Source organism: Orbicella faveolata, unplaced genomic scaffold, assembly GCF_042242905.1.
Source record: "Orbicella faveolata isolate gen_17 unplaced genomic scaffold, um_ofav_v1 contig_35, whole genome shotgun sequence".
In the NCBI taxonomy this organism is placed as follows: Eukaryota; Metazoa; Cnidaria; class Anthozoa; order Scleractinia; family Merulinidae; genus Orbicella; species Orbicella faveolata.
In genome coordinates, this window is record NW_028301564.1 from 20,590,548 (window position 1) to 20,605,000 (window position 14,453).

General features: G+C 39.4%; 1 protein-coding gene across 2 annotated transcripts in view; it reads left to right on the plus strand.

Annotated features, from left to right (window-relative positions):
• The first annotated feature begins 1,107 nt into the window (after window positions 1-1,107).
• Window positions 1,108-14,453, plus strand: part of LOC110051467 (fibroblast growth factor 2-like) — an 18,894-nt gene continuing 5,548 nt past the window's right edge. The window contains exons 1-3 of one of the 2 annotated variants that reach the window (XM_089272518.1): window positions 1,108-1,245; window positions 8,616-8,697; window positions 11,387-11,651. In XM_089272518.1, coding sequence (XP_089128644.1) covers window positions 8,686-8,697; window positions 11,387-11,651 — 277 coding nt within the window. In that variant the 5' untranslated portion in view covers window positions 1,108-1,245; window positions 8,616-8,685. Of the gene's footprint in view, window positions 1,246-8,615; window positions 8,698-10,446; window positions 11,136-11,386; window positions 11,652-14,453 lie in introns of those variants that run through there. The other variant, XM_089272517.1, reaches the window with a different exon arrangement.

Below are 14,453 nucleotides of genomic sequence, written 5' to 3' on the forward strand. Positions count from 1 at the left end.
ACACAGTGGAGAGAGCAAATGTGAGAGTAAGTGTTTATACTTCATTTAACCTTTGGAACCAAAGTCCAAAATACTAGAGTACAAATTTATGCTACTACTTGTCTCAAAGAGTATGGAGCTTTAATTCAGCGAAATAATTACAACAGTAACGGTGACTGGTACGTTGTAGACAAATTGTTTTGCACGTGCGTTATTAACTAGGTACATTTTACAGTGCAGTCGCCCTTCGCCGCAAAAAAGCAAAAACCAGACGATAAAGGTATGCGTTATTTGGAGGTCGTGAAAAACGACACCTAGTTGTACAGGTTTGTTTTTATTTCCAATAATGAGAACGTTGAATTTCGATTTTCAGTTGAACGATAGTTATGAAGCCGAAAGACAAACTGAATGGATCTCGAGAATTACTACATTCTTGAGAGAGAGAGAGAGAGAGAGAGAGAGAGAGAGAGAGAGAGAGAGAGAGAGAGAGAGAGAGAGAGAGAGAGAGAGAGAGAGAGAGAATTATTGTTTGAATCGACGCTGTTCTCAACTTGCCTGAATTCCTCGGCTGCGCCATCGTAATTGTTTAGGCTCCCTTCTAATTGATTATCGTCATGTTTTTAAAATTTTTACATCTAAATGCATTTTGCCTATAAATAACAACGAAAACAACAGAGTCATCGTGAAAGGTCGCACGAGTTCTGCAAAACACTTCACATAAAATATTCAGACGAAGATTTTAAGCGAAAGTTCTTGAAGTCTAGGCAGCTGAACAAAAGAATGCCTTGAATAAAGCAAACTGCAGTTTGAAGAAATCACACGCGTTCCAAAAAGGTTTGTTGTCTGAACTTATTTTTAGCTCTGATTGCATCAAATCAATTAGGGGACCGGCTTTGAATCGATCGGAGCAAGGTATATTTACCTAAGCGTAATAAAATTACGGCCATAGATGATTCTATTTACAAATGTTCTAGGAGCCAGCTGTCTCGTGAATGTCCCGTGACCTTGTCACGGTACGTGCGGAATGAGGAAAGGTTGGCAAAACTCGCATGATCCGGATATTCAAGGTCAACCCACCGACATTATTTACAACCGCTGCTTGATAATTTCCTATAAATATGTTAAAATATAAGCAAACCTACAAGACAAACATACAACTCTTGCTCATCAACCATGTACGACCTCTTCTATTCGGTATCACTAATCAATTCGCTGGCACATAGATACAGCGGGAAAATACTGGAAAAGTACAGACGTGTATAAAACGTAAGTCTTCGAATGTATTGCTAAAAACATAGCATGAACATCAGTAATCATTCAAGGTGTTACTTAATATACGCAACTCTATCATAGCGTTTCGCCGGCATTAACAAGTCCAGACTTGCGAAAATCATCTCTTTATCTACTAGCTAACAAAGTACATTTAATGACCTCATTCAGTAAAACTAGTGACGTTGTGAACCTTAGAAGATTTAGCATCTATAAGGCAGGACTTATACAGGTAAATCAAGTAAAACGTAAATTCGGTTTTAGTTCGTTGTCACAGTCACGCTTATAACACATGCGAACTACTTTTTAACTGAGATGAACGAGCACAGTGGCGGGAAAATCGTTCTCCAGTAAAAACTTGGTTTTAAGTCATAATTTCATCAGCCATATTTCAACAACAACAAAAAAGTACAATAAAAAGAAAACAAAATCTATCCAAGAAGTAACAGTAGCTTTTAACTGCAAAGTCAGGTGTTCTAAGAACAAATGTTAGCGAAGTGGAACGGCCGTAGCATGATTAAGCAACACGCTTTCAGAACATGATGTAACGTTAAAGCACGTCATAATTCTTGAGCGCCGAGCAACTAACTTGCATGTGGTGTGTAGAGCCTGTAGATTTGAAGACCAATCTTTTCCGACACCTGCTACTTGAAATATGCATAGATTGGCCAAGTTCAAAGCTTCCAGCGAATATTACAAACAAAAGATATTACGTATGTAAGGTCAAAACACTGGCAATGCTCCTGGCTTGGCGGCCGGCTTCCAGATAATTAAAGACAACTACCCATTAAAGAACAGTTAGGATCAAAACAGTCGTCCACAGAAGTCCGATGTCTATTCGAGTGGCAGCCGGCAATTTCCGAACGAGTTAAAAAGGTGAGAGACTTTTAATGGGACGTCTTCGCGCGGACGTAGGTGAATTTTGGAAAACTCCCGATTTGTTTTACCTTGTTGAGCACTTTTCCTTAACCCACAAGGAGACGTTTCGAGTGATTGCTGACTAAGCCATTCCTTTTCATTCCTGTGTGTGCGTCAGTTCTGAGCAAGCAACGAACCGTGCGGTTGTAAACACGCAATATAGACTCGCATGATATAACACCATCCATTAAACCGTTTAATTTAGAATTGGACCTTTTGTTCGTTAAGAGATCAATAAAGAGTTAGACGTCATAAAACACAGCACAAAAAAACAATCAAGGATGACGGCGCCCGCCCACACGACCAGACGACGCGAACTCGCAGATGGCTGAATCTTAATGTTGCCTCGAAAACTCCACATACGCTGTGATTTCCCACCCCACGTTCTGGCGTCGAAATATCGACACTTGTCGAAACAATTTCGCTGAACAAAGCGAAGAAAATTGAAAATGTCATCCAAATCGCCACGACTGTTTAACGGTGACGGTAATTTCGCTGGAGGCAAACAACAACAGAATGCATTTCTTCACGCCAGTGTATAGTCATTCTTAAGTGTTATGTCGCAGTGATCTTTAGGCAAACACTTAATACTTTTAAAATTGTTAAGATTCCCTCACGTGAAGTCATATGAATGGCCGAGCCCCCGGCATACCCCCATCCCCGCCCACCAATCCATCCACATCATCTCGTGTGCCCCGAGCGCACAGGTCGGCAATTTGCCTCCACTAAATGTTTGGACAAGCCATTGTTCAGCATTTAAAATGGCGATATTTGCGTTGGTATAAGAGGAATAAAGGTGTTCGTTCTTCTTACATGTACGTTCTTTTTATATATTGCTTCTTTTTCGGCCCGGGCTGAACATTCTGATTTTTCTGCCGATTTTATGAAAATATACCTGTGCACATCCTTAGATTATAGGAGTAGAAGTGGACTACGCCGACATAACGTCAGATTATCTGTCCTATCATGACTTTAATGGCGTTGAAGCAATTTCGGAGCCATACTGCAAGTAAAAAAGCTTGATATGACACACATTGCAGGAATGTTACCAGCATCGAACATACGTCAAGTGCAGTTTTTGTTGTGTTTTGGCTAGTTTTGCAGTTTATAGAAAGGAAGAATTTTATACGGCTTAGTTAAAACCATGTCTTTGTACTGTATCTACAAATCTTTAGGACAAAATTGATTCTTTTCAAACTCTAAGCCTCCGGTTTATTCTCCGGTTTCGCGTTACGCTATCGTTCTCGCTTCTCTCAGAACAAAAGCAAAAACATAGTGGTAAAAAAAGGCACAGACACAAACACACTAAGGAGTCGTGATAAGATACCGAAGTTTTACAGCGTGAATCTATAGGTTGAATTCGTAACTCAATCAAGGATGCAATCCAAGGCGTAAAGAAAAGTTCTAAACTTTTGTTTCGAATTTTAGAAACTGGAAGTGCATGGCAGACGGAAGAAGTAAAAGAACACGAAACATAGCAAAAAAATGAAAAGGGTGATTAGTCACTTGATCAGGCGTCCCTTCTCAACAAAATAACATTTTTAATAGCTTTAGATGGTTTGTCTGAACCATGGCAAACCTAAACAATTCACTGCACTGATTATCCATCCAATATAGTCATCTGGAAAGTTTAATAGCATGTTGCCAAAGCTCAAATGTCGACTTAGCAGGTTGTCTCGGGTGTCTCTCGAACACTACAGTTTGTTTTCATTAGATAGTAGCATAGGTTTTCGTAGAAGAAATTCAAAAGTTTTATTCCGAGCCGCTGTAAGACAACATTTCATTGACGTGAGTTTAATAATAGAATTTATTAATTTCATGATATGGCACGGATAATCACGACGTTAAAATATCGCCGGACAAAACGGCTAGAAAAACAATGTACGTACTTCAAGCATGTCACTTTGCCCGCGATCATTCGAGAACTGCTGATGTGAAGTTAGTGGCAAATCCACGAAAACGTGTGAACACTGTGAGTCAGCGGTCCAGCGCGTGATCGGCTGACAATGTATGTGGGGCTCACGAAAACACTAAGTCCACGAGTGGAAGAGTTTACAAAAAAGGATCCGGAGAAAAAAATTAAAGGAGCTACCTCACTGCTTCATATTTTGAAAAGTTAAGCCTACATTTTTCAAGTTCGTCGTTTGTAATCCGTGACAATCTCCTTCATTCTTAACCATCCTTGTTCCCTTATAATCTGTCATTATCTCTTAGGTGTTTTTTTTTTTTTTTTTTTGCTTTTTTTTCAGGTTTCCTTCCTATTATTCCGGGTTTCCTTCAGTTTAAAGGTAATTTTGCAATGGCCAAAATAACTAAGTTGCCGTGACTGAGCTCCTTTAACAAACGTGTCGGTCTGAGTAAAGCTGTTCAGGTGAGATGTCATGAACTCGTGACGTTGCCGATCACCTTAACTTCGGCCTCTTCATCAATACACTCCCTTGTTTTTGTAAGAATATATTTTATAAGAATATCAAGCCTGAGATTTTGGAGAATAATTTAAGAATAACCCGAGGCTTAGATTTTGAAAAGACTATTATTTTGTTTGTTGAAAATTTGCAATAAAAACAATTGTACGTCTATAAATAACCGTATAAAATTCTTCCTTTCCCTAAATGGCAAAGCTAGCCAAAAAACAACACACTCAGCACTAGCCGTATGTTCAATGTTGATAACGTTGCAAGAAGTTGTTTGTCATATCAGGTTTTCATTACCTGCAGCCTCGGGCTTAAAACTACCTCAACGCCATCAAAGTCAATAAAACGGAAATGCCATATATTACAATCTAAGAATACTCTCAAGAGTATCTAGTTTCAGACTAAAATCGGCAGAAAAATAATAATTATAATATTCAGCCTGGGCCTGAAAGCAATATTCTTATTTGTAAAAAAAAAAAAAAAAGAGTGAATCATAAAAACAGAGAAATAAAAAAGTAGAACAACAGCAGATGCATGATCGAAAATGATACACGCTTTTCATTTTGAAGAGCAAGGTCGGACAATTTTTGAAGAATGAAGAGCCATAAATAAAGTCAATACGATGATTCACAACGAGGTATAAAACAGGTCCGCAGTGGAGACTTGTGTGAGATAAAATTAAACGGTGATTTAATGGATGGTTAAAACAAAACAGGAGATTGATTGAGAATTACAATTGGGAAATGTATTTTTTGTTTGAGAATATGCAGTCTACATATTTGGAAACCTGCTTCTTGCTTTTCCAAGGTTTTCTCAGTGAAAGGAGTTTAATGTTCACAATCACATATTTTAAGATCCCCCTGAAATTGGTGAAACAACACGATCACGTTTTTAGGAGAAAAACTTGAGCCATATTGTGTTCATTCCATTGGGCGTGGTCTCTTTCGTTTTCTTTGTGTCTACAAAAATAAGAATGTTATTGCTCTCTGCAGGATTGCCACAAAATCGTTTCCTGAGAAATAGCATTCAGTTTTTAATTATGTTCCTTTATAATAGCAAAAGCCCAAGTAACCATGTGACCAGCCACTCAAAAGCGCAGGAAAAGTTGCGTTGACGAAATCCCTATCACTTTTACCTGATTGGCTATTGAGCACTGGCTGCAATTTGATTGGTCAGCGCTTCGTGCGCTTCGTTGTTCACTTTAACTGGATATTGAAAAGCAGGGAAACATATTTAACTAGGCCGGGACAATTCCTCTGTATTGTCTACTTTTTTCAACGAAAACACGAGACCCACATCATTGATTGACTGTTGTATTGATTAATAACTTTATTTGTACACGGTGTTTTTTTTTTTTTTAAAGATAAATATATATTTGAAATAATTAATTATAGAAAAAAGCAGACTGAGAACAATATGTTAATAAAATTATATATATTACTGAAATATAGCCATAAAAGTTGAAATGGTTTAAAGTTTACTAAGGATGCTGTTTGCGTTGAAAACGAAGGTAAGCTCAACTGAAGCATTTGAATGCAGGACTGCTTTCTCATTACGATAAATTAATTTATACTCATATAAAGCTCTTCTCAACGCGTAAGGATTTGTGAAAAAAAAAATAGTTTTGATGAGTAATATGCCATGAGTCAGTTTGTTCCACTTTTATGTACGGAACAATTCGTGTACATTAGAATCATACCTAGCCAACACAGAGAGGAGGATTGTACAATATAGGCCGCAAAGGAAAGTCTTTAAAGTCGTACATGAGAAAATTCTAGAAAACATAGATTGATCGAATCGCAGACTAATCGGAAGAGAATTTATAAGGGTTGCACTTTCATCAGCAGACGAAGAGTTCATGCTGATATGGTTTCAGCTGCTTATTTTCGCCACAGCAAATCGAAGTTTTCATATATTTGCAAAACAACGTGGCAGTCGAGGTTATATTAATTAAGGTTCAGCGATAGCGGATTAGCAAAACAGCACGAGTTCTTTAGTTTGAGCTTGGACAACTCTGTGGAGAGAGTCGGATTAAGCGGTCAGAGCCCGGTAGAAATGGCTACATTCCCACGGAGATTTAGGATATACATAAGGGAGACAGGGCATTGTCGGAAAGTTGGCAAAGGGGTTTTGACGTAACACAAAGTTTCCGCTGGCACTAGGTAGCCCATTTGTTCAACAATGCTTTACTGAAATTGGCTTTCTGGCTTATTCTTCTGTGTTGTTAAAAGTTGGAAAACTACGCCATGCTTAAGAGAAGCAAAGGAGCCGACATTCTGTAAACAAGGCCATAGGCTATCAGCTTAGCAAAGACACTCCTTGAAAGAGCGAGCTTGATTGCTTACACGCCTAAATTGAAGGAACTATCACCTAAAGTGAGTTGAACGAGCGATGGTAAAGACTGGTAAGGTTCCACTATTTTGTCGTAATTGATCAGTGTTTGTTGTTGACGGAGCTCATTGTAAAAAGGCCGCGACGCCACAATTCATCATAACTCCAACTTGCAAAGTTAACCATTCCTTCAACGATGTCTGATTGTTCTATGAAAGTGGCTCAGTTTTTCGCAAGACAATGTAGAAAGCTTGAGAGTTGAATCTATGCTGACAGAACAGCCAAATCCCGCATATTGTTTTCCATTTCAGAATTCAAACGTTCAGAATTTAAATACTCGACACCGAGTTGCTTTTTCCGCCATGTCTGAACGTCTTACAAAATGACGGCAGAAAGACGAAGTGGACTTTATGCATGGCTGTAGCTGAGAGAATATATGATAGGGTGGAGAAATCAGGCAATGCTCACACTTGGCAATATGCTTAGCATAAGAGAAGAAATTTATGATTCTGTACGAAGTTGCTTCCCATTGTAAGCATTTTGCTTTTTGTCAGTGAAGGTTTTTGTTGTTTTAACTGTGACACCAATTGCAGTTCACTATAAAGCCTTTCTGCCGCAGTGCCAAAAAACAACATGGCAGCTTCGTATTGGGAGAGTCTAACGCCTTGACCGTGGGCCACTTGACCAAGATTAGCAATGCCTCTTGTCACATGAGTTGAATATTGCTTTCTAAGGAAATCAGTTCACTCAGTCTGAAAAACAGCTATAACGAAGAGCTAATGCGTCATAAATGACAATAATTAATTTAGGATAGTCATGCGACTGAAAGCTCTAACACAAGTAGGGAAAATATCTCAGTTTGAAAGGAGGACAAGAACACAGATAACCAAAGTTACCTGCGATGAAGTCCATCTGAATTTTCAGTGTCATAGTTTACTTTAGGGAAAGGTATTGAAGTAATGCACGATTTTATGCCAATTAAACTACGTTAAAATATTAAAGAAAAGGAGGAAAAGTTGGAGCTGACTTCAAAATGGTTACGTTCATTAAATGTCTTGTCGCACAAGAAATAAGGGCGCCCTTGAGATGCGTTTTTGCGCACTTCGCTGGTGGCGGGCAACACAAAGCCAATTAATGACGTGAGAAGGGGCCATTTTAAGCTCAAATACAATGGACACACAAGCGTAAGCAAAACACAGCCACGGAAGAAATACAATTCAAGGTTTTGGCGTTACACAACGTTCAAAGGAGCCGCGGGTTCTGGCGGCAAGCGTTTGAGTCTGGGCGCTTGTACAAAACGATGTTTTTGTACGAGGTGCTAAGGGGTCCATTTCCGGTTCGCATTTGTTACATCTTCCCGTAATGTTTCTGTAAATCTTTTCTCTAAGCATACGCAGTGTCACTTAATTAGCGAGATTTGTAGTTGATAAATGAGTCAGACATCCCATCCCTGTTTTCATTCATTCATTTTTTTTTCCGGTGTTTTGTTTCTACCAAACACGGTATCAGAGTAAATCGAAAATCAACGCCATAACGATACATATATAAGCTTACCAATAGTTTCGCTCAGGACACAACCATTTAAAATGTTGATAGCCAGCGACGAGTCTTAAAAGAGCGGATTGATTCTTAACAGCAAAACGCCAAAGATATTGACAGAGTAATCTAGAGTAGCTAAGAAGTTTCCTTGTCATTTTGATTTAGTAATGATGTCCTTTACGCAACCAAAGAGCTGACAGAAGCAGATAACTTCTAGAGGGCTTCTAGGCGGATCATGCTTGAGCGGGTAGGTCAATACCTTTTAAGTAACACTTTTTACTTAAGAATTCTTATGTACATAAACAATGGTCGGTCTCGATAACCGTGCGACAACTAAGTTTGATTTTTCGCATTCCCATACCTTCACCTTTAAACTTAAAGTGTTACACCGCATCAATTTAAGCTTCATTGCACTGCTATGAAGGGTATATTGGTTCTGGGCTTAAAACGAAGCTAAGGTATTTTTATGCTCAGAACATTACACTAACTTATTAAGACATTGAAACAAGGAAAAAGTCAGTGACGTGAAAAAATTTGAACTGGTTAATTGACCCACAAAAAAAACGCGCCCAGTCTACGGTTCTTAGAAGTAGTTAATTTTCGTTCAGTCTTTCTTTCAAATTGCAAACTTAGATAACAAGAAGCTAAATCTCTACCATTCATTAAAGGAAACACTAAGTTTTAAAGCCATCGCTAAAGCGCATTACCTTGAGCAAACAATTCTCTAAGTTTTGCTAAGTTTTCATGCAAAGTACTTTAACCGATAACTCAAAACTCTTGAAATTCAAGTGAACCGAAACAAACGGTGCGGTGAAATCAAGCGAAACCTCACGTAATAAGTAAGAATGCTTCAAATCCACGAGTGAAATCTAGAATGGGACGCAATCAACTGGGCTTACAGTCTTCACAATCATATGACGAAGAATCCGTTACATTTTGGGTGCATGATGTAACAATTTACTTTTCGAGTGCGTGAAGCGCACATGGGTAGATTGTGTGTTTAATTAATTGATGTGGTTTCTCTTAAAATCTCCCAAAATAGTTTTGGTCGTGCCCTCAGATTTTTCATCGGAGGCGGAAGACACGAAAACTAAGCTATCAATGAAATTAAGAGCAAAACTACTCATCGATCACTTGACGTTCTTCCACGGAGGGCGATCTGGAGTTTGATGCCAAAAATAAGTGAACAACTTGATTTTATTGACAGTAAGTCGAACGATAGAAATTAAAAAGCTTTAGTGAGTAATTTTAATCGAGACACGCAGCTTATATCTGTTCCTCTCTGGTTGTATTCCTTTCAAACACTTTTCACACCACTGTATTCGAACAGATTATAAGTAAAAATTCAATTATGCAAGCTAGTGCTGCCATGGTGACGCAACTGTTTACGCGATCAAGAAGCAAATTCGAGGTATTTTTAGAATGTCTCGCGAGAGCAATTACTTCACTGCAGAGCAGACAGAAAACAATTTATGCATAGTTTTTGGATCAAGAGCTTCTTAGAGTTGAAACAACAAAGGCTACACTTTAAATGCCGCGGAGAACAGGTCCATTAACGCGTCAGGAAATGGCTGGTTTGCAGAAAATTTGACAAACTCATAGAAGCTTTTTGCAAAGTTTAGGTCCGCACTGCCCTTCGTAGGAAGAGTCTGCAGTTTTTAAGGGATAATTTTTTTACACGGATCGGTTGTAATTAATAAATAGAGATACAATAAGATCACGACGGGGCCGGAAGTGAGAAATTAGCTGTGTTCGAAAGGGTTTCTAAGACATTCGCTCCGGTGAGTGGAGAACGAAAGTTGCGTGCAAGAGGAAAATGAACAGATAATAGCCCTGGAATAGAACTTTAAGGAGACTTTCGTCTCGTCATCGGAACGCACGCACACAAGCCTCCAATGAATAGACGGTAATTCAGTCTTTTTGTTTCCCCAAGTGCCAGTCGGTGTTTTACTCTGTGAAGTAGCAATGGCACTCTGTAAACGAGCAGTCCTTGGCCATTAGCTTTGAATCAACACTTCAACGCAAACAGAAATTCGAAACAATTTTCGACTGTTTGACTGTGTAAATCTGCACAGAACGCCTCTCGACGCCGCGGAAGTCGCTCCAAACGCTTTCATGATGTTTTCTCAGTGACTTATCGAGCTTTTGTTCATTTGCCGAAAAAGAGCAGTTAAGACAAGCAAAGAATTCCAACTATTTCAAACGGCTGGTTTTATTCTTTGGCCGAACGCTACTGCAAAATTCCCTCCGAACGCAGTCCATATCGTCTGCACGCTCACCCAACACTTCCTATCTACAAGGGTCTGCAGATATTCATGTTTGTACAACTTTCTTCACAAATAGCTCAATATTAGGAAGGGTGATGGCTCGGTAATAGGGGGGCTTGTCAGCAAATACGTCGGCATTTTAAATACATTTTTTTCACCCACAAAAAGCAATTACTCGCCTTACAATATCGCCGCGGCTAAGTCTGGGTTAGGTCGCACGCGTAAAAGAGAGCCGATTTTCACATTGTTAAAGAGGCAGAATTTAAAGAGGGATAGATTTCAAACTGTTTAAGAAGACCAAAGGAAGGAGGAAATGGTCATAAAACCATAATGACAGCTAATCGGTGTAAATTGCGGTTACACTTTCTAATGCAAGTAGATGAGAAGAGCTTTCACGATGGAGACAGTTGTAAGAACGGTAAGCGCTCGGTGCTAAAAGTGGCAAAAACGCATTTAGGAATTTCAACTCAGTGTTAATTTTTCACCATGATTCTTACAGTAAAGAGCTTTTACTTTAAAGCCTTTTTATTTAGTTGAGGAAATTTTTCTTGTGTGCAAAGCATAATCACCATTTTCGCGCGTCGGAGGCGACCGAACATTTTCATCAGTTTGCTTAAATTATTAGCAAGTCATAATAATCTTTTGTCTACTTTTTTTTGTCCTATCCAGGTAACGTATGTCACCATCGTTTGCCTACTGATTTGTTCTTCGCTGGCTCTACCGTCCAAGCAAGCTGTTAAGAAAGCCGATTTTCACCGAACGTCCGTTAAACCAAACCAACAAGTGGCCAAGTCTACAAGCGTGCAAAAAATGAACATTCTCCAAGTTCCAACCAACACAAGAGTCGTTAGACTCTACAACAAGAATGGATTCTTTCTCAAGATCTCCACGGCGGGAAAACTTAGAGGCACCACGAGCTTTCACAACCCAGACAGTGAGTACACGTTGATCAATCACAAATCACAAATTCAACAAGCTACTTTTGCACGATCATTCATTCGGCCGGTGCGCAATGTTTTGATCTGGTTGATTTCCATGCTAATTAGAAGCACGCACAACCACATACGGTTTACACTTTAAGGCAATGTGATTTTGACGCGTCTTTTAGAGAAGCTTGTTTTGCTACAGATAGTGAACGGTAAACAAAACCCCCGGACCGCTAGACTATAGACAGCGCGAACTAGTTGAAGTTTGTTCAGTGGTAAGTTTGGTTTCGTTCCACAGCTAAGTCCTCGCGTAGTTTGTTACGCGCCAACGAGTACTGCGTCGCCAAATTCTTAAACAATCCTTACAATATTTCAACCAGATAACGTGCGCATAACTTCAGCATAGAGCTTAATTAGTCGATCTTTCACAGGGTTGTTTCTACCGGAAAGCTAACAGACTGTCCGGCCGTCAAGGAGATTCGGCGACTCAAAATACTAAAAACAGTTACTAATTTCCTTAGAGACAAGCGCACTTAACATGACAATAGTGGAAGCTTCGCGAAAGGACAGCATATCTTAATAAAGTTAAGGAATGACTGCAGATAGTGATTGGAGTCACTGTGCCTAAAGCACAAGATTTGCAATCTCGTAGCGTAGAAAGGATTTATCGGACGCCTTGATAAGACGATAGTGGATTGATAAAGCGGACCGTACAAACATAATAACTTCAGGGCTAATGCTAGCAATCAGCCAAAGTTAAACATAGCAGAATCACAACGCCGCGAAACTTGTCATGTAAATGTTGCTGGGAGTATTTCGCGGTCTTTACAAAGAGCACGACGAATGACTTTCAAGTGTTTAATTGAAATGTCTTTTTTGTGGGTGTAATCCGTGGGTCCGTGAAAATGAGATATTACCTCCATTCTTCCATTTATTTGAAGAGCAGCAATTTGGACAGCAGTTATAGTAACACTATTCAAAAGAAAACTGCGCTAATTAAACTGTTATACGTCCCGTAGGTAATTTGCACTAATTGCCTGTGAAATTGATGGCCCACGCTCTCGAGTTGATTTTCGAGTGACACGAGATCTGCATTTACCAAAACGGATTCCGGCAAAATCGCGCTGCGAAGGGAAAAGTCTACCGTTGGGTGGATCGACAACGCGCTCGTAGCGGAGTGCTTTGCAGAAACCACCGCGTCATCAAACAAACACTGCAGTTCATTAGTCTTTATTTGTTTACTCATTTCCGGAGACCGCGGGATGTGTGCGCGCCCCCCTTGCAAACGAGAAATGGGACCTCCCGTGGTCAAGGGAAATGGCAAAACGCAAGAACTGTTTTCGTCGACAGAAACGCGCCGATAAGGCGCTGCAGAGGAAATAAGCCTGGAAAAATATACCCAAAGGCTAAAGTGTTTACAAAGCCAGCTCTTCAAATGGTTCTTTCCGGAAAAGCCCGTCGCCCTTTGAAATAGTGGCCGGTGAAGTGGTCACGGATGTGTTTTGAAGATCGAGATGATAATAAAACCATAAATTAATGTTATTGAGCATTTCTAAAAGCATTTCGGTGGGCTTAAGGGCGACATACAGCTACTTTGGCGCGCCGCAAATCCGGCAATTTTACAATGTCTTCGGAAAAACATTATATTCACCCTAAGAAGTAACCAGACTTTGGCATCTCTCGTTTACGCAAAACACGTTTTCTTGTCGTTAATTGTTCTCCACTTCTAAAGGTCATTTTTTTATAAGTAAACGTCTAGACGGTATGGAAATTCCAGACCCCTTCTTTGCAAAGACACTTTGGCAAGCATCTTCCTGCTCGAGATTACTCCGATAAACTTTGGTCCTCTCACCACACAAGTAAATAAGATGATCGGTGATTATATTATCAAGCCTGTTCGAAATCCTTAAATCTCTTCTTAACTAGATTACAAGTCTTTAAAGAGCACGCGACAACGGAAGAATTAAAAACAACGAAACTCGCCTGGCTAATTGTAAAGTGTGTCTCAGTGTCATCTGCATGATCTTGCAAATTGTCGTTCCAAAATATCACAGTCGTAAATCTTGAGATTCTTTCATTGCGTGATACTCACATGGAGACATTGACTTAGACAACTTTCAAAATTATTGATATATGTCTTGACACTTTGAACATTATTTACACTGCAAAGCATGTTGGCTAAAGTTAGATAGTGGCTATTTTTAGCGAGCGTTTGAGAAGAGTTCGTCATCAAACATTGACAGGGAGAAGTGGAAAATTACTAACAATTAAAATTTCGCGATAAACTCTCAGCTGGTCGTGAAACTAATAGAAACGTTGGTTAACAGAACGAAGAACGAAAAAGAGAAAACGCATCGATAACACGTCTGATATTCAGAGATATAAGTTCGACCCAATCCGCCAAAAGTTGAAAGTTTTCCACTGAAGAAGTAGGATAAGTGTGTCTGACGTAGATCAAGGATCACTGATATAAAAGAAGGGTTATGAACTATATTACTTTCATTCAGGAGCTTTATAAATTGCGCAAACAGTATCTGATATTGCGCGCAATTTCAAGCCAAAGCTACCACACACAACACATAATCAGTTTAGACACTGCAGGAAGAATATTGTTGTCCGAGAAACCGGCTGCAGAATTGATTACGGCGTGAAATTCTTGTCTCCTCGTTGGCGCTGTTGTTCTTATGCTGCTTTTATTTTGTTCTTCGTAAAACTACCAATATCTTGCATGTGCGATATATCCGCCATGTGTTCTGTGATTGGTTGAAATCATTATTCACGATGTTTTTCTAAAAGCGCAAAAACAGTAA